The 26,004-nt window shown below is 47.9% G+C and overlaps 1 protein-coding gene across 1 annotated transcript in view; it reads right to left on the bottom strand.

Moving 5' to 3' along the window:
- The window catches only part of LOC141058939 (uncharacterized), a 78,345-nt gene that overhangs the window by 26,212 nt on the left and 26,129 nt on the right, over nucleotides 1-26,004 (bottom strand). Inside the window, exons 2-5 of the mRNA XM_073555152.1 lie at nucleotides 14,535-14,684; nucleotides 14,230-14,409; nucleotides 9,496-9,619; nucleotides 9,315-9,412 (exon numbers count right to left, since the gene is read on the bottom strand). Coding sequence (XP_073411253.1) covers nucleotides 9,315-9,412; nucleotides 9,496-9,619; nucleotides 14,230-14,409; nucleotides 14,535-14,612 — 480 coding nt within the window. The 5' untranslated portion in view covers nucleotides 14,613-14,684. The remainder of the gene's footprint in view (nucleotides 1-9,314; nucleotides 9,413-9,495; nucleotides 9,620-14,229; nucleotides 14,410-14,534; nucleotides 14,685-26,004) is intronic.

Consider the following 26,004-nt stretch of genomic DNA (forward strand, 5'->3'; position numbering starts at 1 on the left):
CAGAGAACATTCTTCCAAAACGTTTTAGGCTTTTTCAGGTAAGTTTTGGCAAACTCAAGCCTGGCTTTTTTATGTCTCGGGGTAAGAAGTGGGGTCTTCCTGGGTCTCCTACCATACAGTCCCTTTTCATTCAGACGCCAACGGATAGTACGGGTTGACACTGTTGTACCCTCGGACTGCAGGGCACCTTGAACTTGTTTGGATGTTAGTCGAGGTTCTTTATCCAACATCCACACAATCTTGCGTTGAAATCTCTTGTCTATTTTTCTTTTCCATCCACATCTAGGAAGGTTAGCCACAGTGCCATGGGCTTTAAACTTCTTGATGACACTGCGCACGGTAGACACAGGAACATTCAGGTCTTTGGAGATGGACTTGTAGCCTTGAGATTGCTCATGCTTCCTCACAATTTGGTTTCTCAAGTCCTCAGACAGTTCTTTGGTCTTCTTTCTTTTCTCCATGCTCAATGTGGTACACACAAGGACACAGGACAGAGGTTGAGTCAACTTTAATCCATGTCAACTGGCTGCAAGTGTGATTTAGTTATTGCCAACACCTGTTAGGTGCCACAGGTAAGTTACAGGTGCTGTTAATTACACAAATTAGAGAAGCATCACGTGATTTTTCTAACAGTGCCAATACTTTTGTCCACCCTCTTTTTTATGTTTGGTGTGGAATTATATCCAATTTGGCTTTAGGACAATTCTTTTTGTGTTTTTTCATTTAAGACAAATTAAATGAAGATAATATACCAAAGAATTTGTGTTTGCAATCATTTTCAGGAAGAAACTGAGTATTATCTGACAGAATTGCAGGGGTGTCAATACTTTTGGCCACAACTGTATATGTATTTCATCTAGATCTCACTTGCCTGCTGTAGGCTATATGCTATATACTTACAACATATACGCTATATACTCATTCATGTGCACCTAGATATAATCACAGCTGTCCTGAACTTTATAATCAGTTGCTAATGATGACCTAACCCCATGAGCCAGGGCCTGGGGAGCTGATGTTATCTCATGATAGCATTATCTTGTGACATTTGTCCCAGACATACAGAAGAGGAAGTAAGGCCAGATGTGCCAGCCGATATCTGAACATTGCTGACATTGTAAGACAAGGGGCAGTAAATCATCTGATTCTTAAATCACCTCAGGTCGGACACCCATATATGTACATGTATTTAAACTGACCAATTAGATAAGAAGTTCAGCCTTTATGTTAATGAGTAACCACTCCTTTGTACGAACTGATAAAACCAAGTATATTCAATAAACTTCCAGAGTTTTGCTGGAATGGATTGCTGCTAACTAGGTGTGGCGTCTTTCATTCCTTGAGCGCTCAATAAGACTCAGCCACAGCACGCACGAGGGTATATCTACCTAATCAATCAAATTTCCATGCCAATTGGCGCCCAGACGCGAGGCTGTGGACGAAAACGCAAGGGGATCCTGCTGACCGGAGAGGACAGAGGTGCCGGCCAAGGCCTTGGCTCATGGGAACGGAGATTTGCGCAATTCCATAAGTAAGGTAAGAAAATCTAGTTATCTTACCTGAATGTTCCCTGTGCCCAGTCCGGGTCAGCAACTCTAGCCGGTCAGTGTGGTCACCAAACCAAGGTAGTGTAAAAAAGTCCACCCTTATCCAAACCCTGGGATAAGCTAAGTGTCTGCTGTGGTCCTGTGTGTTTTGATCCGGGAGAGAGCTGGTGGAAACACGGTGACTGATTTGTGCTTGTGGCTGCTGGGAAACTGATAACAGGGTAGTTTGACTCGCTCAGATAGGTCCTCACAAATACACCTGGACACAGGGGAAGGACAGGAGAAGCCTTGCCCAGGGACAGGTGGTGGGGTCTTACAGAGTTATCACAAGGCGAATCTCACATCAAGCTATCACAATAAACACCTGTGCATAGGAATGGACAACAGCGCCCACGCCAGGCACGCGGTGGTGTTAGCTTAGGGGAAATATTGCAAGCCAAACCACTTGACAAATTGCCACCAACACACCTGGTCACAGGGAAGGACAGGAGAAGCCGGCCCAGGTATCAGGTGGTGGCAGTTTCGTGGGATTTATCACATTCCTGTTATGGACGAGCCAGCCAGGACGTCCGAAACAGCGTGGTAAACATTCCCGGGTCACCAAGCGTAGTGCACCTAGTGTGGTTAGCAGTTATGGGTTACCAGCAGCTGTTTGACATACGTGTCACAAAACAAGGGCTTCGATCTCTACCCAGACGTCTATATGTGCATCAACCTGTTTTTTCCACTGCACTTCTCCACAAAGATCTGAAGGAGATAAAGTTTTTCCTTTTTTATTGTACACTTCCTCTTTTGCCTACAGGGTGTGCCCCTGAAATATATATATATTTTTTTCATATTGTCATATTTGTACTCTGCTTTTCCCTATTTTATGCTTTATCTTGCATTTTTGGTGGAGATTATTGTTACTGTAGTGTGAGCATTTTCGTGAAAGTTGGGTCTTTTTGAGTATATCACTGCAGTCTCCGTTAGGTTTTCTTTTTCTCTCTCTTCCATTGTTCTCAGAAGATTTCACTGAGAGACGCAGGCAGAAAAAAGGGAAGTGTGTGTGTTCTGCAGTCAGCACACTTTTTATATTGTTGGAAGTGTACTTGCATCGATCTTTGATTTTTTCGAAGTGGTTTCTAAGTTTTATCAACTTTTTGATTTGTTTTTCCTTTTAAAAATCTTTTACTCCCTGATCATTTTTCTCTTTTTCTTTTGGGTTTTTCCATTTTTGAGTTTTGTTTTCAGTCTTTTTGATTTTCACTTCTCAGACATTTTTCCTTTTCCTTTATTTTGTTTATAACAGAAATTTTGCCTGCTTTTGGTTATTCCTGTGTTCTCTTGTCAATTTTGATTTTCCATTTTGTGTCCACTACTTTTGAAATTTTTTACTAAATATTTTTGTTTTGTTTTTCATTCCTTTTTAAGCAAGTTAAAAGGGGTTGCAAAGTTTTTAAAGTTTTGATCACTTTTTTCAGTTTTTAAAACAGACATAGTATGTGGTTTTGCAAGAACAGTTTCCTTTAAAGCTGTAGCATGGCATGATGTATTGAAAGGAAAAAGGGAAGTAGCTAGTAATTGCCGTCTGCATTTCTTAAAGTGACAGCGGATTTTACAGCGTAGAAGGTGCTAACAGATAGTGTGAACAGGAAAGGATTGTTTTTTTTACGTGTAGAGAAAAAGTGTTTTCAGCGGCATTCTAATCTGTGCCGTCTGAGAGGTACCACAGATCTAAGCATGCCTTCTGTGATGGCAGAAGGGGGGCAGCAGGTCGCTCCCCCCACCATCTCCTCTCTCCCCACTCTTCCCTCCTCCCATCTCTCTCACCTCTCTCTTCCCTCTATCTCCGCTATTCTCACTCCCAACTCCCCTCTCTCATCTATTTCTCCTCCTATACCTCATCCTCCCTCACCATATCTCTCTCTCCCTCCTCTATCTTATTCATCTCCACCTATCTCTCCCCCTTCTCTCTCTCATCTCTCCTCCCTCTCCACCATCATCACCAACATCATCTCTCATCCCCCTCATCTCCACTTTCTCCTCCTCTTTTGTCTCCTCCCCACTCTCCTCCTATTCCAAATCTCTCCTCCACCCTCCCCTGCTCCTCTCTCCCCCACCCACCTCTCAGTTCATCGTCACCAGCTGGCCCAGTGCCAGATCCAGACAATGAGGTGTCCCTATTTCCACAAGGCACCCTCTCTAAAGAGACAGCTATGACACCGGGAGAAGAAAGTGAATCACTCCCCACACATAACAAAACAGGTGCCCTCCCTATACAACAGCTAGCAGAAGGGAGGTGTGTGCCATCAGAGACTGCACCTGCTAAGTCTAACACGGAGCTGCAGTCTCAGAAGGGGGGAGTACTACCCACACAATGGCACAGTTCCTCCTCTGATGAACATGAAGAGGAGATTATGCTTCATAGTACTAGGAGAAACTCACAGACACCAAGTAGGCAGAGGCAGATAGAGCCAGAACTCTTACACTATGTGCCCTTCACCCCTAGTCAGGTGTTCAGTATTCTAAGAAATCTGCCAAACCCAGATATGGACCCAATGCCATTTTACCGAAGAATGCAGCAGAGCCAGCAGACATATGCTGCAACCTGGAGTGATCTCTGGTCCATAATGGAGATAAAAGCAGGTGAAACACTCTGGCCAATCATGAAGGAACACTTCAAGCTTCCATCAGAATTAGATGTGCATTCCTGGGAATCAGGATCAAAGCTAATTGAACAGCTCAGAGAGTGGGCCAAAGCCAGACAAGCACTCAGCATGCATAACATGAGCCAGGCCGAGACAGAGTCTGTACACGAGTTTCATGGCAGAGTGAGGCAAGTATTCCAAATTTAAGGCTTCACTATTCATGATCAGATACACGGACAAATGTTGGCACAAGCCTTTGTGCATGGACTAAGAAAACCAATCAAGAAACTATTGATAGTGGCCAGGCCTGAGTACAGGACAATAGCAGTAGATGTCCTGCTCGCAGTAGCCAGAAGAATTGAGTCCCTCCCAGGAGTGCAGAGGACAGGCCCTCCTGTGGTGGCCACTGACGTGAAGGAGCAACTATCACACAGAGTCAGGAGAGCTAGCAAGTGTTTCAACTGTGGCAACCTTGGCCATTTCTGGAACCAGTGCACAGCACCCCAGGAACCCAGGTCATCCCGCGGAGGAATAGGCCAAGAAAGAAACACAGAAGACAATGAAGAACCCTGTCCATAGGACAGAAGCAAACCAGGTCCGCCAGACGTCACGCCCCTGACATGTGAAACCCCGTCAGCGGACCCAATACCTCAAATCACTGGGGGCTGTCATATTTTTCCTTGTGGACACTGGTGCAGTCAGAAGTGAAAATCCCCGACCCCACCAGTCTATCAGAGCACTGTGTGTCTTATATAGGGACTGCAGGTCAAGACAGACGTTCCCCAGCTTGCAAGACCCTGAGCATGTGGACACAGCCAGGACACTCCATCCCGTTCCAGTTTATGGTGGAGACCTGCCCACCACACCTGATGAGAGCAGACCTACTGCATGAACTGAAGGTGACCAAAGTGTCCCATGAAAATGTGACCTTGACCTCCTCTCCACCCCAGGCCCAGGAAGAATCAATCATGCCCATGCTGGTGGCCCTACAAGAGCCTCGCTCGAACAACCGGTTCAGGTCTACCCAAGGAGGTGCTGGACATAGCACCCGGAAGCCTATGGTCCAAGGGAGACTTCAAGTTGTGCCAGTGTGGGTGTCACTCAAGTCTGGAACCCCGGACGCTCAGAAGGCCCAGCATCCGCTGCTCATCACCCAGAGCCAAACTGCCTCTGACCAACTGGAGGTCTAAGTGGAACTGCGGTTCAAGAAATGGCCTAAGAACTTTGGCATGGGCCAGGAAAACTCTCAACCCAGAGGGACCACACCCGCTCCGTGAGATGGCTGCACTGCTTCCAGCTCCAGCGCCAGAGGATCATCTTGGACAAGATTCTGAAGGTGCTCCCTGAAGTTAATCCAGGCCCTGGACTGGAAGACAACCACTTAGCTCCTCAAACTGGTTAACAAAAGCTGACCTGAGATCAAGCTGGGTGAAAGGAACTGCTGCAGGCTGGTAAAGAAGACGCCCCAGCAAAGAGACCCCCTGTGAGAGCAAGAAAGCTCAGCTGGACGTCATCTCTGATGAAGAGGTCACCAGTATAACGGCTTGTTTTCCTGCTGGCCCTCTGCCAGAAGATGGGAGTCACTCACGGCACTGTGAAGAGCAAGGCCAGATTGAGCCGCCTCACTCATGGGAATCATCATGCAGTCCCAGCTTTTCTCAATCAAGAGGAAGACTGTGAAAGGAGAACCAGACTGGGTTGAATGGTGCATAACCTGAGGGCTGTGAACAAAGCAACCGTGTTTGAAACCCCAGTTGTGCCAGATCTGCACACTCTGCTGACAAATGTGCCAGCCACAGCAACGGTGCTCATGGCAATGGATCTGCCTGAAGCTCTCCTCAATGTCCCCCCCCCACCTGGACGACCAGTTCCTGAAAACGCACAAGGGGGGTGCGAAACAAATGGACAGTGATGCCCAAGAGGGCCCGGAACAGCCTTTCACAGCTCGCCAGAGCATTGTCCTCCATCCCCGTCAACTGGATTGCGGAGCATGCAGAAGTCATCGACATCGCTACCTGCACAGCGCTTTCCATGTCTCCTCTACTCTGCCTGACGGAGCAGCAACGTAAGTTCTGCGAAACAGAGTCCAGTGGTGTCAAAAAGCAAGTTCCTGAAGACACCGTATCGCCCACTACATGAAACACTTGACAGATGACCGGAAGACCGCGGAGGAGAAGATGGCTCCCTCAACAACTCCGAAGATGCAGGCCTTCCTTGGTCCAGTCTCGTACTGCAGAACTTGGATCCCTGGTGCTCCAGGCTTAATGCAGCCTCTGCACAATTGCATCAACGCATTGCAGCCTTCATCTCGTACAGGAAACTGAAAGACTTCATAGTCTCTGCGCCAGCTCTAGGCCTCCCTGACTATGAGAAGCCATCCCGTCTGTGCCGAACAGAAAAGGAAGGACAAGGATGGAGAAGGTCATGCTACTGGCCTAAAACAGACCCGCCGAGGAAAACCAGAGGCCTCTAGACTACCTCTCAGCCGGTCTGGATCCAGTTGCAAGGGGGGGCCCTCCTGCATGAAAACAATATCTGCAGCACACGCCCTCCTGACAAGGCTGCTCTCCACCACTTTTCAGTGCTCTCAGCCGTTACCTGTCTCTACTCCCACTTCCAAGGGGTGATGCGGTTACGGACCCTCAGATGAAAAGTCTGCAAGATACTGTAGATGGCTCCAGTTTTGCAGATGATGAAAGAAGGTTCCACACGGGATGTGCAGTGACCAGCCATCAAGACATCCTATGGTCCAGAAGTTTGTCAGCCCAAGAAGCGGAACTGGTAGAGCTGACGAAAGGTCTGCCACATTGCAAGGAACAAAACTTCCAGGTACTCGCATGACATGGCACCCGACTTCAGACCCATCTGGGCTGCAAGAGACTTCATCACAGTAAGCGGATCGGCCATGAAGCATCATGGAGCCATCAGAGACCTGCTGGACGCTCTTCAACTACTAAAAGTGGTGGGAGTGTTGAAGGTCAAGGCACACGGAAACCTGAACACAGTAGAGACACGGGGCATCAACAGCAGACGTGGCAGCCAAAGAAGCAGCCAAGAGGAAGACAATATGGAAAATGGGAGAGGTCGTAGAGTCGGACGGCTACTACAAGACGACTGAAGACGAGAAAGCCTGACAAAATGACTTCCCGAAGCCTGTACAAGAAGTAGCATGATCAGACTCGGAAAGAGAAGGAAAGCTGGATGCTGTAGGGCAAAAGCACTGGGCTCCAAGAAACCTGTCTACCTCAAACATGTCTACCTCAAGACGTCTACCTCAAGACAGACCCAGTCTACCTCAAAGTGTGTACCCTACGGCGGTTCAATGGGCACATGGCCCCCGCACAGAACTGACGACACAGATGAATGACCTGATTGACTGGACTCTCACCTTAACAGCCAAATTCCCAGCAGCTGTTTGGCCTCGGACAAATTCAACATCGGACAAGCGGGAAAAGTTCCCCCACATCATCTGGCCTGAAGACTTCCCAGTAAGGATCCGGTTGGCGAAGACTACTGCAAAGAAGCTACCCTCAAAAATAGTGTGCAGATATGGGGGTTCCAGAAGCAATAGCAAGTGATCAGGGACCCACATACACAGAAAACCTGACACAAGAGATCTGATCAGCAGTAGGGTTAGATTTAGGCCTACACACACTTCCCACCCCATCCTACACCATAGACTAGGTGGGACATTCAAGAGCAGCATGCTAAAAAATTTGCCCAAGAGACAGACAAACCCTGACATTAGACACTCCCATAGGCTCAGAAAAAGCTGTCACCAATATGAAACTTGATTTGGGTCTACCCCCCATGTTAGGGGTATTCTTTACTTAGCAGTTGACTATGCAAAATGATACTTTGTCTGCATGTGTAATTGAATTTATCAAGAATCTTTCTAATGTCCATTCTCGAGTTTTCTCCTTCATTGCCAGGTCCAGATTCGGTGCCTGGTATGCACACCCTGAGGTCAGGAGACTGCTGAGTGTTGGTGGAAAAAGTCCGTAAAGAGAAGCACTCGATCCCAGATTTGATGGCCCTTCTCCAAGTGCTGACGCCGCCAACCTGGAAGGAAAACCCCCACCTGAATCCACGCACCGCATTGCAGGAAAAGGCCTTCATACCAGAAGATACACCTGAGCTGGAATGATGCCGTGGATGACCTACCTGACTGAATAAATTACCTACCTGATAGAGAATACACATGCACTGACTGCATAGACTGCTAACTAAGAGACTTTGATTACATTGCACAAAACCCCCGTTAGGGACAGATCTCCTGACCGCCCATTTGCGAAAGTCTGTACAGAGGAGGATGTATGCGCTAGGCGTGCGTCAAACCACTGGCAGCATAAAAGACTTGCAGCGCTTTGGGCCAGGAGCAGGACTTTAGGGCAAGTGATATCTAAGGGGGGATTGTTATGGAAATATATATGTATATGTATTTCATCTAGATTTCACTTGCCTGCTATAGGCTATATACTTATATACTCTATATACTCATTCATATGCGCCTAGATATAGTCACAGCTGTCCTGAACTTTATAATCAGTTGCTAAAGATGACCTAACCCCATGAGCCAGGGCCTGGGGAGCTGATGTTAACTCATGATAGCATTGTCTTGTGACATTTGTCCCAGACATACAGAAGAGGAAGTAAGGCCAGATGTACCAGCCAATATCTGAACATTGCTGACATTGTAAGACAAGGGGCAGTAAATAATCTGATTCTTAAATCACCTCAGGTCGGACACCCATATATGTACATGTATTTAAACTGACGAATTAGATAAGAAGTTCAGCCTTTATGTTAATGAGTAACCACTCCTTTGTACGAACTGATAAAACCAAGTATATTCAATAAACTTCCAGAGTTTTGCTGGAATGGATTGCTGCTAACTAGGTGTGGCATCTTTCCTTCCTTGAGCGCTCAATAAGACTCTGTCTAATTAGGACAGGCCACAGCACGCACGAGGGTATATCTACCTAATCAATCAAATTTCCATGTCAGTGTCAGCTGTAATCCTGCCATCTCCACCGTTCTCATTAAATCATCATGGATAAAACAAGACTGAGCACAAGACCTTCACAGCTGTCTACACATCATAGAGGAGATCTCCTGACACCTTATCTCCATCTACCTGATGATCCTGAAGAGCACTGGGATCTTCTTGGTTACAGTCCTGTGGAAGAAGAGGACGGGGACATCTCTCTGGTGTTGTCCTCTTACTGGATAGATCTGGAGGAAACACATACAGGGACTGAATTCATTCTCTACATACAGATAATTATAGGCCGTGTGTATTTAGTCCTGTCTATTACCTGGTGATGTGAGGAGCTGGTGAACCTCCATTATGACGTCGTTGTAGAGATCTCTGTGTCCTTCTAAATACTTCCACTCCTCCATGGAGAAATAGACAGCGACATCCTGACACCTTATAGGAACCTGACACATACAATGATACCGTCATCCTCCTGATCCCTTAATAGTGTTACTGTATAATGTCGGTCTGTCATTCCAAGGATGTCGTTCTAAGGCTAACAACTGAAATATGCCTGAAAATGACTCCCTGCTATAGATGCTTCATTATTATTACTATCACTCTGACAATCGATCTGCTTCATCCACAGGTATGTGTTCTGGCTGCAATACCATCATCACACATCTTTCCTGAACCCCAATCACCCCTGAATCTGTCTGCTATCAATGGTATGTGTTCTGATTGCAATACCATCATCACACATCTTTCCTGAACCCCAATCACCTCTGAATCTGTCTGCTATCAATGGTATGTGTTCTGGCTGCAATACTATCTCCCTTAGCATTTCCTCTTGTTACTTCTAATTAATCATCTCCTGTGTCTGCATCCAGTCCCCCTACTGCTCCTTCCTTTCAGATCACACCTGGGCCCTTTCATATGCTGTTTAGTATAAATTCAGACTAAAGCCCCCATCACACATAGCGATGCACCAGCGATCCCGACAACGATATGACCTTGTCGGGATCGCTGGTGTGCTGCTATATGATCGCTGGTGAGCTGCCAAACAAGCAGATCTCATCAGCGATCAAGACCAGCGACGACTCGGGTAACAAGCATGCTCGTTGCTTAGTTACCCGCTGTGTACCTTGGATACCAGCGTGCTGGCGCTGGGAGCCAGTATGCAAGGTACACAGCGGGTAACTAAGCGACACGCGCACTTGTTACCCACGGTTTACCTTGGATACCAGCTCGCTGATCGATCGTCTCATGCTGCCACATGCAGCGATGCGTGCTGGCCAGCGGGAGACTAACGATCAAAAAAATGTCCAGGGCATTCGAGCACGATCAGCGATAAATGGTGGTGGGCGGTCGCTGATACGTCACACACAGCGAGATTGCTGATGAGATCGCTGTTGCGTCACAAAACTTGTGACTCAGCAGCGACCTCGCTAGCGATCTCGCTGTGTGTGACGGGGGCTTAAGAGGTCTGCCTGACCTCGGTCTGTTATTCCAAGGATGTCTTCTAAGGATAACATCTGAAATGAGCCTGAAGTGACCAGAAGGTACGACTAACCACTGCGTTTACATGTTCTAAATTTCTTTTGCCTTCTAAATTACTCTCACCATGCTGACATACGCACTAACAGTTTTGGCTCCACTACTACTCACTCTCCTTCGATATCCACAAACCCCAGCACCCGCTAACCAAATAATAATCTCTTCTTCCCTCTGGCCTCCCCACCTGACCTCCTCTGCTGGCCTGCTCCTCGACCTCAGAGCTCTCCTAATAAAATACAAAACAAGCCACCCACCCTCCTTCTCCCACATGCTCTCCCTCTTTCTGCTTCTCCTCACTGCTGGCGACATATCTCCCAACCCTGGACCCCCACAACCCACACCTCCCATTATTACCCCCTTCTATCGTTCCCAAACCAACACAAACACCAGAAATCTTTCCCACCTCAAATCCGTGCCCTTGACGCCCACCACCATGCTCCCACTCTCTGGATCACTCTGGAATGCCCGCTCCGTCTGCAATAAACTCCATGTGATTCACGACCTCTTTACCTCTCATAATTTTTCCTTCCTTGGCCTCACCGAAACATGGCTGACACCCTCCGACACAGCCTCCCCTGCTGAGCTGTGTTACGGCGGCTTCCACTTCACCCACACTCCTCGCCCTGGCAACAGACATGCTGGAGGAGTGGGCCTTCTCCTTTCTTCCAATTGCACCTTCAACCCAATCCCACCTCTACCCTCCCTTATCCTCCCCTCTTTTGAAGTCCACTCTGTCTGCATCTACTCTCCCTCCAACCTCCAAGTGGCCATCATATACCGACCTCCAGGCCCGACCAATGCCTTCATTGACCAATTATCCACCTGGCTCCTTCACTTTCTCTCTGCTGACATTCCCACCATCATCATGGGTGACTTCAACATCCCCATTGACACCCACCATTCATCAGCCTCCAAACTCCTGTCCCTTACTTCATCTTTTGGACTTACTCAGTGGTCCTCCTCAGCAACCCGCACAGACGGACATACATACATTAAACGTGGTCTTCACCCGCCTCTGCTCTCTTTCTAACTTCACCACCTCCCCTCTCCCTCTATCTGACCACCATCTACGCACTTTCTCATCCCTGTTCTCCACCTGTCACCCATGTCCAGCAGCATGCGCACCCCCGCACAAACCTCACATCTAGACACTCGCACACTCTCTGACTCTATTCTACCACTGTCCTCCATATCTTCGCTCCACGACACAGACACTGCAACTACTTTCTACAATGCTACTCTTGCATCAGCCATGGACTCAGTCGCCCCTGTCATGCATAACAGAGTGCGACGAATCAATAGACAACCCTGGCACAATAACACCACTAAAAAGCTTCGGCAAGCATCCAGAATTACAGAACGATGCTGGAAGAAAACACATTCGCAAGACGACTTCACTGCACTAAAACAAGCAACACTTGCATTCAAATCTGCCCTCACCTCTGCTAAACAGGCCTACTTTACATCCCTTGTATCTTCCTTATCCCACAATCCCAAACAGTTGTTCAATACTTTTAACTCCCTCCTCCGCCCACCACTGCCTCCTCCGACTTCCCTCATCTCTGCAGAGGACTTTGCCGCACACTTCAAAAACAAGATAGACCAAACACGGCAAGTCTTTATTGCTTAACCACCACAACCCTTTTGCACACCAGACCAATGCCCAAACCCCATAACCTCCCTATCTAACATCACTGAAGGGGAGCTTGCTCATCTTCTCTCCAAATCACACCTCACCACTTGTGCACTTGACCCTATTGCCATCCCACCTCCACCCCAACCTCACCACCACACTTATCCCATCCCTAACCCACCTCTTCAACCTATCACTAACTTCTGGTACCTTCCCTTCTGCTTTCAAACATGCCACAATCACGCCTATCCTTAAAAAGCCAACCCTCGACCCAACAGCCACGTCCAGCTATCGCCCAATATCGCTGCTCCCATTCGCTTCTAAACTCCTGGAGCAGCATGTCCACGCTGAACTTTCCTCCCACCTCTTATCTAACTTGCTCTTTGACAATCTAAAATCTGGCTTCCACCACCATCAATCCACTGAGACAGCCCTGACAAAAATTACCAAAGACCTACTTACAGCAAAAGCTAACGGACAATACTCTATACTCCTCTTTCTAGACCTGTCCTCTGCTTTCAACACAGTTGACCACTGCCTCCTACTACAGATCCTCTCCTCCTTCGGCATCAAAGACCTCGCCCTATCCTGGATTTCCTCATACCTTTCCAACTGCACATTCAGGGTCTCTCACTCCCACACTACCTCCTCATCCCACCCTCTCTCTGTTGGGAGTCCTCCAAGGCTCTGTTCTAGGACCCCTACTCTTCTCAATCTATACACTTGGCCTGGGGCAACTCGTAAAGTCCCACAGATTCCAGTACCACCTTTATGCTGATGATACTCAGATCTACCTCTCTGGCCCAGACATCACCTCTCTGCTCTCCAGAATCCCGGAGTATCTATCACCTATATCCTCCTTCTCCTCTCGCTTCCTCAAACTCAACGTGGACAAATCTGAACTAATCATCATTCCCCCCATCTCACAGATCTTCCTTAACCGACCTTTCTATAACAATTGACAACATCACACTTTCCCCACTACTGGAGGTCCGCTGCCTTGGAATAACCCTTGACTCAACCCTTTTCTTCAAACCGCACATCCAAGCTCTCTCCACCTCCTTTCGCCTCCAGCTCAAAAATATTTCCAGAATCCGTCCCTTCCTCAACCCTCAATCTACTAAACTACTTGTGCATGCCCTCATCGTCTCCCGCCTCGACTATTGCAACATCCTTTTCTGTCGCTTCCCTGCTAACACCCTTGCAACCTCTCCAGTCCATCCTTAACTCTGTGCCTGACTAATTCATCTCTCTCCTCGCTACTCCCCCGCTTCTCCCCTCTGCAAATCTCTTGACTGGCTCCCATTCCCTCAGCGTATCCAATTCAAATTACTAATACTGACCTACAAGCCCATCTATAACCTGTCTCCGCCATACATCTCTGAACTAATCTCCTGATACCTTCCATCACGTAATTTCTGGTCCTCCCAAGACCTCCTTCTCTCCTTCACACTTATTCGCTCCTCACCCAACCGCCTCCAAAACTTCCCCCGAATAGCACCCATCCTCTGGAATTCCCTGCCCCAACACGTCCGGCTATTATCCACACTCGGATCCTTCTTACGGAATCTGACAACCCACCTCTTCAGGAAAGCCTACAGCCTGCAATCATCCCCGCTGCCTCCTCACCACTACTGGAGCTACCGCGTCACCATCACTGGAGCTGCTGCAACCCCCCCAAACTACTGTCTCCTTCCCCACCATCCTGTAGCATGTAAGCCCGAAAGGACAGGGTCCTTTCCCCTCTGTATCAGTCTCTCATTGATAGTTTGCTTACTGTAAGTGATATCTGTAATTTGTATGGAACCCCTTCTCATGTACAGCACCATGGAACCAATGGTGCTTTATAAATAAATAATAATAATAATGTCCCAGCAGTGTCACCTCTCCAGTCAGCAGCTCAATCATCTTGTAGATGAGGTCTAGGATCTTCAGGTCACTGATGTCCTCATGGATCAGAGGGTGAGGTGCAGACCCCGTGATTGGGCTCAGGGGTCTTCCCCATCCCTCAGACACAGGGTCCTGACAGCAATCACTAGAGGTCTTCTTCACCACTGTGTAATCCTGGTAATGGAGAGACACATTAATCTCACTACAGACATTTTCAGAGCCCTCACCTCTCCAGTTCTGTCCATCTGTTATTCCCATAGATAAGAATGATGTAATGTGACGTCATCAGAATCTCTCACCTCTCCAGTGAGACGGAAGAGGATCTCTAGGGTGAGGTGTAACATCCTCTCCGCCATCTTGTCTCTGTCCATATCCATCCTTGATGGGTAAATCAGGAAAATTCTCTTCTGTAGAAGATCTTCACTGAGAGGATCCGATATTGTAGAGACCTGAATGAGAAGAAGATGATCCGATGTAACATCATAAGAATCCTGTGTAATAATACAATTACTGGAGATAATAAGGGAAACATATGAGGAGATTTATTATCTTACAGGGTTTAGTTTTCTCCCCTGACATCTACTAATAAAACCTATATATTTAGGCCACAGACAACAAGCAGTTTCCTCCTCAGAGTCGGCAGCTGAACACGTTCCTCATAGACTCATCTTCCATAACGCTAATTCTCCTCTCATTACCGACACTGGAATCGGCATTAGCAATACTGCAGGAGATATTCATTACACGCGACATGAGAAATAACTCCTTCATGATGAGGACGACATCTTCATCTTCTACTGCGGCTCTAGAGACAGATTTGGCCAGAGTCGGTCACTGACTCCATCCCCACCGGCCGTCTATATGAAGGTTTCCCGTCTTCCCCGCACTGGAATCTTCTATCCCGTTAGATCTCAGCTCTGAGTCACACACAGAAGTTTGAGGCTTTAATTAAGAAAATATTTTTAGTTTCCACAATCAACACAGACAGAAATGATCTGATCCCAAAGTCTCCATGTACAGTGATTTATGGGGTTTATTTCTGGCCTTAGGCTTTCCTATATTACAAGAAAAACACCAGAAAAAGCCGATATTAAAATGTTTCAAAAGAAAAATTGGCTCCAACAATTCTTGTAAAAATGAGAGAAAAAAAATTAAAAAAGCAGAAGACATATTATTGTATTTTAACAAGTGAAAATTTTTTTTTTACAAATTAACTCTTTTGGGCCCCATAACATAGATGTACACTGCAGGGACAGCACAGGAGCGGCTGCAACAAAAACCCTAGCAGTATAACCACTTGCTGATGTGAAAAGCAAACATGGCATCTAAGGCTAGTTTCACACTTGCTTTTTTTTGCAGCGCGTTTTTCCCGCAAAAAAACGCATTGAAAAAACGCATACAAAAGCATACAACTGCTGCGTTTTTTTCAAGCATTTTTATGAGCATGCATGAAAAAAACGCAGCGTTTTTATGCGTTTTTACCGCGTTTGCGTTTTTTTCCAACATTAGGTGGCCCCTCACACTAACCCAAACCATGACTTTACTAACCCTAACCCTGACCCTAACCCTGACCCTAACCCTTAACCAAATCATACTTAACCCTAACCCAAACCCTAACTAACCCTAACCCTGACCCTAACCCTAACCCTGACCCTTAACCAAATCATACTTAACCCTAACCCAAACCCTAAACCCTAACTAACCCTAACCCTGACCCTAACCCTGACCCTAACCCTTACCCAAACCATACTTAACCCTAACCCTGACCCTAACCCTTAACCAAACCATACTTAACCCTAACCCTGACCCTAACCCTGACCCTAACCCTTAACCAAACCATACTTAAGCCTAACCCTGACCCTAACCCTGACCCTAACCCTGACCCTAACCCTTAACCAAACCATACTTAACCCTAACCCTGACCCTAACCCTGACCCTAACCCTTAACCAAACCATACTTAACCCTAACCCTGACCCAAACCCCAACCCTAACCCTGACCCTAACCCTAAACCCCCTTAACTAACCCTAACTCTAACCTAAACCCCTAAATTCCATGGTTAACAAAAAAAAAACGCATGTGCAAAAAAACGCATACATGAGCATGCCAGTGCGCACATATGCGCATCCATAGGCTATAATGGCCATTTTTAGCGCAAAACGTGCGCATATGTGCGCATGCGCTTTTTTGCAGGGCCAAAAAATGCAACATGCTGCGTCTGGAAAATACAAACGCACACCCCAAAAAAACGCAGCGCATGAAAATCGCATACATGCGCTTACCAGCGCGCAGGTATGCGCACCCATGTTAAATATAGGGGAAAAAACGCATGCGCACATATGCGTTTTTTTCCAGCGCTAAAAAACGCAAATGTGAAACCAGCCTAAGAAGGTGTGACAGAGTTTGGCAGAATGTTCCTCCGCCCCCCAAGTATTTGGCGGCCTAGTTACTACTATACTTATTTAAGAAGATGAGCCAGGGCAGAGTCAGCGGTTCTCGGTACACTTTGGGGCCGGAACTATCGGGACTGTCACCACTGTTGCTGAGGGACGATTACTTTGAGTGGGGAGGACCTTTGCACTGGACAGCAGGGGGCGTGGGGGAGATAGAAGGGGCTGAGCGAGGGAACAGGGGAGAATTGTCGGGAACGGCGACAGGAGAAGGAGAAGGATGACTCCTTCCCCACTGCTCCGACTGCTAATTCCTCATCAGCTATTCCCCAGCGGTTTGACGTACCCACTGACTATGTCCTTACTGAGCTGTCCCCAGACCTTCCTTTACTGGACGGCTCATTCCCGCTCTCAGTGAAAGACAATCTGACTCGCTCTGTTCCTAGCGACTAGTTCAGAGGTTTGCATGCTGCTGCAGCCTGCAAGCATGCATGCTGTTTGTGTACTGCGTCATTCCAGAGGAATCAACAAAAGAGACTGTTTCTACATTCCAACGCACTCAAGCCCAGTGAGCCCGGATACATGGGCACGGTCGGGAGACAGTACTTTTCGTCCCTCCGCAACAGGGTCAGAGACATTGTAGATGATTTACGATGCCGGCGGTAGATATTCCAGCCTCTCCACAACAAGAACTGCAAGCGATAAGTTCTCTCTTTTTCGTACACCTTTATTCCAAATATTGTGTTTTTGTGCAAATCTTGTAGTTGTGCTCAGTGTTCCCGCGTTTTCCCACTGTTGATTTCATCTCCCTGCGCGGAGTATTCCTTGTACCACAATAACCTGTTGTAGTAAACCCTGCTAACCCCTTCTCTGCCTCCGGCTCTTCACTGCATCCAACGAACCTCATTTCCAGTGCCCTCTTACATTTGGCGTAGTCGGCAGAATGCAGTCCAATTGCACAGAGGCCGCAGAACAGGCGGCTGGGCCCAGAACCAGTATCTCCCTGGGGGGCCATGCTGAGTAAGTTGCCTAAATATACGGGGTCCAATACTATGTTGTGGAGTTGGACGGAGCGCACGAGGGGTATGATGAGAATGCACCCTATGAGCCCTGCACTCAAGGCCGAGGTGGCCATTAAGGCTTTGGATGGAGAGGCTAGAGACTCTGTGAAGCTGCATACCCCCCGAGATCGTGATATGTTTTACCAAAGTTCTCCAAATTTTAGAGGTGACCCATGGGGACCCCACTCACATAGGAGAACTTAGGACTCGCCTGTTTAGCCGCATGCAAAGAGAGGGGGAGACAGTTACACAGTATATGAATGTGCTGCAAGAGTTACACACCACCATTGTTAGAAAGGACTGAGTGGTGATAGGGTCAGCAGATGTCGTGTTGCATGACTTGTTGGTGACTGGCTGCGGGATGCTCTGACCAAGCAGACTCAGAGAGCAGGTACGGGCGGACTCTCGTATCACTTTTGCGGACATAGGAAAAGAGGCCCGCTTACGTGAACAGGAGCAGGGGGTGACAGTCCCAGTAAGGAAGGTCCAGAGGTGTGATGCAGCAGAGCAGTAAAGACTGTTGCTGAACCCCAATGGGTTGAAGAGATGAGAAAGGAGCTGTTGAATATTCAAGGGTTACTGGCTCAAGTGAAGGAGAAAGTTGAAATCGGTCAGTATGCAGCCGGGGGCCAAAGTGAAACAGAAGCCCGTAACGATGCCAGAAGGTTCCGCCGGCAGAGGCCCTTCGCTTGCTATAACTACGGAGAAGTGGGACATATGGCCAGGGAACGTCCACGGAGGAACGGGTCCCGGCCGCACCGTCCGTTAAACTAGAGGGCTCCGAGCCTGGGGGATGTCGCCCGGAACCAGAATGGAAAGGAAGGAGTAGTGAAAGTCCCACAAATCTGGGGTCTACGTGGCTGTTGGTCTGGGCCGAGTTAGATGGTCGAGCCGTGCTTTGCCTGGTAGATACTGGGTTCCAAGTGACCACGATGCCATGCCTGAAGGGTATTTCCGATGACACTTCCCAGAGCCTCTCCGGCCTGAGTGGGGCCCGGTAGTGAAGCTGACAGCGGCAAACCACTTGCCCATCCCGGTCGCATGGGTGGTGTGGATGCAGGTCTCCTTGTGAGGGAAAGATCTTGGACGGAAGGGTATAGTGCTGACACTGGGGGAAGCGTCACCCTGGGGATGAATATCCTGAAAGAGTTTGGAAAACTGCTCATCGATGAACCTTCTCATTTGTCTCTGAAACAGTGGAGTCCGCATACCCCCCAGTGACAAGTGTTTCAATGGTTAATTCGTACAGCTCAAGCTTAGGGAGGCCTCTAGTCAGGGGAAACATTAGAAAAAGTGGTTGTGCCGGCCTCCACTAAACTCACCCTACCACCAGGACAGATCATACTGACTGTCAGTCCGAGCACATGCCCCACTAGAGGGGGTAGAAGTACAGTTGGAACCCTCTGTAACAATTGCCTGCAGGACTCTTAGCGGCCCGGACACTGGCCATGGTGCGTGAAGGGACGGTTCCTGTATGCTGCGTTAATTTGACAGATCAGGAATTTGTCCTTCCACACAGGGGTGAAGTGGCACTGGTAGTGGGAATAACCTCAAGAAATTATACATCCACAGACCATACAGTTGGCAGTAAATCCAGAAAACCTGTGGTCGGTAAAGGTCACCACTTCTCCGACAGCCGAACCTCAATACATCCAGGAGGGTCGACGCATACTGGAACAGATGTGTGCCAAACTATCTGAACTCACCCCCACCAAGGTACAACAAGTGGAAGAGTTACTGCGGCGATACCAATCCATGTTCGCGAAACATGACGATGACTTTGGCTGCACTACAGCGATTACCCACAAAACACCAACGGGGGATACGGCACCCATTCAAGAATGTTATTGGCAGTTTCCCCCTCAGTTATATCAGGAAGTAAGAGAGATCTTCGGTCAGATGCTACAGGCGGGCGTCATCAGGGAGAGCCAAAGTCCGTGGGCATCCCCATTGTGCTGGTGCGAAAGAAGGACGGGACACTAAGGTTCTGTGTAGACTACTGTAAACTCAATGCCTGCACCGTGAGGGATTCATACCCTCTACTCCGGATTGAGGAATCTCTGTCTGTATTGGGGAAAGCCAAATTTTTCTCGAAGCTGGATCTCGCCAGTGGCTAATGGCTAGTGTACATATCGGAGAAGGACCAGGCAAAAATGGCCTTTATACTACCTATGGGCCTCTTTGAATTCAAAAGGATGCCATTTGGCCTGGCCAATGCCCCTGGTACGTTCCAACAACTGCTGGAGAGGTGCCTAGGTGATTTGAACTTTGAAGCCACACTCATTTACCTGGATGACATCATATTATATGCTGCCTCATTTGAAGATCACCTGCGGAGACTAGAGCAATTGCTGAGCTGTCTGCAGAAGTATGGACTGAAGGTGAAACCACAGCAATGCCACTTGTTCCAGACCCAGATAGAGTACCTAGGTCATGTTGTTTCATCTGAAGGAGTGAAGCAGTCATGGGAGGAAATCAAGGTAATTTAGGATTGGCCGACCACAGAGACCGTAAAAGATGTCTGAGCGTTCCTGGGACTGACGGGGTACTATCGTCGCTTCGTGAAGAACTTTGACCATGTGGTACAACCTCTGCTCAAGCTTCTGAAAGGGGTACTCCCGAATGTGATGGGTTAATCCATCTGTTGGGAGGAAAGGCAGGAGAAGGCTTTTCGTGACTTGAAGAAAGCGCTGACCGAAGCTGCGGTACTGTCCTATGCGGACTTCTCTATACTGTTCATTCTCCGCACCGACGGACTCTTGCACGGACTTGAGGCTGTGTTGTCACAGGTCCAGGATGGGAAGGAGGGTGATTGCCTATGCTAGTCAGTCCCTTCACGATTCCGAGCGCAACCCGGACAACTACTTTTCCTTCAAGCTCGAATTGTTGGCATTAGTGTGGGCTATGACGGAGAGATTTGCACACCATCAGGCTCTTCCGCCCCCTCTCCCTCAGGGTAGCGGTCATATACCGGCCCCCAGGCTCACCCACCCACTTCCTTGACCACTTTTCAGCCTGGCTGCCACACTTCATGTCCTCAGAACTACCAACCCTCATCCTGGGAGACTTCAACATCCCCATTAACAGCCCTAATTCCACATCTGCATCCCAGCTTCTATCACTAACCACCTCTCTAGGCCTCTCACAGCTTTCAACCTCTGAGACACATAAGGACGGTAACACCCTTGATCTGGTCTTCTGCCGGCTCTGTTCAATCTCCCACCTAAACAACTCACCGCTTCCACTCTCTGACCACAACATTCTCTCCTTCACGCTCACAAATCCTCGCCCACCCCAGCTCATTCCTACCTACCACACAGTCAGAAATCTACAAGCTATTAACCCTCAGACACTTTCAGATTCCCTACATTCATCTCTGTCCCCAATCTCCTCTCTTTCCTGTCCTAATCTGGCTGTTCATCACTACAATGACACTCTTAGAAGCACCCTTGACCAAGTAGCTCCCCTCACCCTCAGAACCTCCAAACACAGAGTAAAACAGCCCTGGCTCACATCGCAAACTCAACTTCTCCAGCGATGCTCCAGGAGTGCTGAACGCCTATGGAGAAAAACCCGCACACCAGAAGACTTCACTTCAAATTTATGTTAAGAACCTATAACGCTGCCCTTCACCTTGCCAAACAGACCTACTTCACCACCCTGATCTCCTCACTAGCCAACAACCCCAAGAAACTTTTTGACACTTTTCACTCCCTCCTCAGGCCAAAAGCACAAGCCCCTATCACAGACATTTGTGCTGATGACCTGGCCTCCCACTTTACAGAAAAAATAGATGATATCCGTCAAGAAATCTGCTCCCAACCACCAAGTGCTGTGACTCCCATCCCTTCCTACATCTCCCCTGGCTCACTCTCCACATTTGATCCCATCACAGAAGAAGAAGTCTCCAGACTTCTCTCTTCTTCTCGTCCGACTACATGCACTACCGACCCCATTCCCTCACATCTCCTCCAGTCTCTCTCTCCAGTCGTCACAACCCACCTAACTACAATCTTTAATCTCTCCCTCTCCTCGGGCATTTTCCCATCCTCCTTCAAACACGCCATCGTTACTCCATTACTGAAGAAACCTGCTCTCAGCCCATCCTGCACAAACAACTACAGACCAGTCTCCAATCTCCCCTTCATCTCTAAACTTTTGGAACGCCTAGTTTACTCCCGCCTTAGCCGTTACCTCTCCATTCACTCCCTTCTAGACCCTTCACAGTCCGGCTTCCGCCCCCTACATTCGACTGAAACTGCACTCATCAAAGTGACCAATGACCTTCTGACAGCAAAACGTAAAGGTGACCACTCTCTGCTCATTCTTCTTGACCTATCTGCAGCTTTCGATACTGTTGACCACCATCTCCTACTCTCTAGGCTCCAGTCACTAGGCATTAAGGACACTGCACTCTCCTGGTTCTCTTCCTATCTCTCTGACCGCTCCTTCAGTGTTTTGTTCTCTGGCTCCACGTCATCTCCTCTTCCTCTTGCTGTCGGGGTACCTCAGGGCTCAGTCCTTGGCCCCCTTCTTTTCTCTCTCTACACAGCCCCAATTGGACAGACCATCAGCAGATTTGGCTTTCAGTACCATCTTTATGCTGATGACACACAACTATACACGTCTTCCCCCGACCTTACCCCCGCTGTACTACAGAACGCCAGTGACTGTCTGTCCGCAGTCTCCAATATCATGTCCGCTCTCTATCTGAAACTCAACCTCTCCAAAACTGAACTACTTCTGCTCCCACCGTCTACTAACCTCCCTAAATCTGACATTTCCCTCTCCGTGGGTGGTACCACAATAACACCCCGGCAGCAGGTGCGCTGTCTGGGTGTTATGTTTGACACCAATCTCTCCTTCACATCCCATATACAATCCCTTGCCCGCTCTTGCCGCTTACACCTAAAGAACATCTCTAGAATCCGCCCTTTTCTCACTATGGAAACAACAAAAACCCTCACTGTTGCATTGATCCACTCTCGCCTGGATTACTGCAACGCTCTATTAATTGGCCTCCCCGTCACTCGACTATCCCCTCTCCAGTCCATACTTAATGCAGCGGCCAGGATCGTCCATCTGGGTAATCGGTACTCGGACGCGTCCGCTCTTCGCCAGTCCTTACATTGGCTGCCCATTCATTATAGGATCCAATTCAAAGTACTTGTTCTCACCCACAAAGCTCTCCACAGTGCGGCACCCCCTTACATCTCTTCTCTCATTTCTGTCTATCGGCCTAGCCGATCGCTGCGCTCTGCAAACGACTTTCGACTAACCTCTGCACTAATCCGTACTTCCCACTCCCGACTCCAAGACTTCTCCCGTGCTGCTCCTATCCTCTGGAATGCTCTACCCCAAGAAATCAGGACTATCCACAATTTGCATAGTTTTAGGCGCTCCCTCAAAACACACCTGTTCAGAGCGGCCTATCACATTCACTAATCAAAGTCATTCTCTGTGTAAGTGTGCGTGTGTAGCCCATTCACTATCTCCATCCATCCTTCACTCCCGCAAGATGGCTGGACCTTCATTGTAAATACACCATTGTAAATACACACCTGTACTCTGTATCTACCTCACCTCATTGTAGATTGTAAGCTCTCACGAGCAGGGTCGTCTTATTTCGTCTTATTTTGCTTTAATTATTGTATTGTTAGCGTTGTTACTTATGACTTGTGTTTTGAAACTGTTAAACTGTAAAGCGCTGCGGAATATGTTGGCGCTATATAAATAAAGATTATTATTATTATTATTAATACCTGTCTGGCTCGGAGGTGTTGGTGCGCACCGATAATCTATTAGCACATCTGGAGAACGCCAAGTTATGGGGCTCTGGAACAGCGCTCGGTGGCCCGGATGGCGAAGGTCTGATATAGAATCGCTTACGGGGGGGGGGGGGGTGGAGAATACCCACACCAACACCCTATCCAGAGCAAAGCATGCGACACCTGGAAAGAGTAAAGATGAGATGCTAGAGGAGGAGATTCCCCGGTTTCGGAAGACCGCTGGGAGGGTGGTGGCCACGCTGGACCAGATACGGAACCCCCACCATGAAGGAGTATTGGGAAAATCTCAGGATAAGTGGGTCCGGTTGCAGCAGGAAGACCGTGAACTTGCCCTGCTTAGACAATGGGTGACACTGAAGAAGCTGCCCAATCAAGAACACTGAAGATAATCTGGCAGTAGGAGCACCTCCAGATGAGAAACGGGCTGTTATATGGGAACGTTCAACTGCAAAAAGAGTTAGGAGCCTCCTGGTAGGTGGTGATTCCGGCGACAGTGCTGTCTACAGTGGCCGCTGAATCTCATGAAAAATTAGCTCACTTCAGTAATGAAAAAACTTTCCAGTGGCTACAGCGGTTTGTCTACCACCCTCGGTTAAGAACAGTGGTTGAAGAGGCTTGCAGTCTCTGCCGGGCATGTGAGTTGGCCAAATCCCCAGAAAAGAGAGCTCCTACACAAACTGTAGCAACATCAGCCCCCCAGGAGATGTTGACTATCGACTACTTGACCATCGGGCCAGCACACCAAGGATGCGACCACTGTCTAGTGATGATAGATCAAATGGATGCCCACAGCGGATCCATTCTGATCAAGGAACCTGTTTCTTGGGAAGAGTAATGGATGAGCTAAAATAGATCTATCAGCTTGACAGGTCTCATAGCACACCGTACCACCCTCAGGGAAACGGGGCCTGTGAACGGTTTAACCATATTCTAATCAAAATGTTAAGGACCCTGGAAGACGATAGGAAGGCTCGGTGGCCCGAGTACGTGTCTGAGCTTGTGTGGATCTACAATAATCGAGTCCATCAAACCACCGGTTACACGCCCTACTCCTTGTTGTTTGGCCGAACAGGAAAGACGTCACGGAACTAGAGCTGGACCCGATGGAGGACTACCCACAGACGGGGGAGTCTTCCTGGATCTGAGAACATCAAAACCCACTTAACACCAGACACTATATCCAGAATGAATAAAACTTGGGATACAATGGTAGAAGCATGTTATGTACATGTCCTATTCTAGGGGGGTGGCCGTTATGATACATGGATCTTTGAGATGGTCGGTTCACATGGTCAAGAGGGACCCGAAGGGCAGATTTATTTTTATATACAGTATGCATTTATAGATATGGTACCTTATGTACTACTCAATATTTATAATCTGCCACCGGCTAAAATGGATGTAGTCCAACAGGCTGCAATTTTTGTATCACAGTATCCTGATGCCAAGATGTTATGTCTGGGTGATTTTAATATGTTTCTTAACACCTACTTGGATGAATGAGTGCTGCCACACTCTAGGCCTAGTAATCAGGACACTACTGTGTTAGATGCTTTCATAACAGAGATGGGCTGGATTAATTTGTGGAGATAGCAGAATCCTCTTAAGAAAGAATTCTCCTGTTATACGCCATCTGTTCACTGTTTATCCAGAATTGATCATGCATTTGGGAATAATGCTGTATTATCGGATCTGCGTGAAACTGAGTACTTTCCTAGGGCAGTATCAGCCCATGCTCCATTGGTGATGTGCCTTCATCTAGGTGGCCCTAACAGACCTAAGAGGCTCCGCATACATCTGTTTTGGCTCTCCCTCATAGGGGAACAAGACAGAATAATAGACCAATTAGAGGTATTTAGACTATGCTTATTTCCCTGACAGATTGCTAGTGTGGGATACACTTAAAGCATAATTGAGGGGATGTGTCAGGTCCACGATTTCATATATTAAAAGGAAATCCTGTATTGGGGAGCAGAGACTTGCTGAGGAGTGTAAATTATTGGACGCTGAGTATATCAATAACCCCTCTGATGATACTTTACATCGGTGGCTTGGGAAGGGGAGGATTTGATACAATTACAGGATAAAGCCCAGAGAAGACTTTTTTTCTCTAAACAAACTCATATTGAATTGAATAACCAATTGTGTAAATTCTTAGCATACATAGTCGAACAATATCAAATGTCTCCATCCATTCTGACCATTAATACAAGAGAGGGAACTCCGCTACTTAAATCTGACCAAATCGCAGACAGATGTGAAGAATACTTTAGAGTTATATGACTCTCAACTGAATCCCACTATAGAAGAGATTGATGAGGACTTGGACCATATAGAATTTCCTAAACTTTCTGGTGAGGATCGGGCGTTCTTGGATAGAGATATCACGTTGGAGGAAATTCGGGAAGCCGCCATGTCTCTCTCCAATGGGAACACTCCGAGCCCTGATGGCATGCCCATAGAACTATATAAAAGATACATCGATCAGACAGGGCCGGGTCTGCTGCAAACCCTCTCCGAAGCACTTGTA

This window comes from Dendrobates tinctorius, unplaced genomic scaffold (genome assembly GCF_039654945.1).
Source record: "Dendrobates tinctorius isolate UK_male_01 unplaced genomic scaffold, ASM3965494v1 ptg000221l, whole genome shotgun sequence".
In the NCBI taxonomy this organism is placed as follows: domain Eukaryota; kingdom Metazoa; phylum Chordata; class Amphibia; order Anura; family Dendrobatidae; genus Dendrobates; species Dendrobates tinctorius.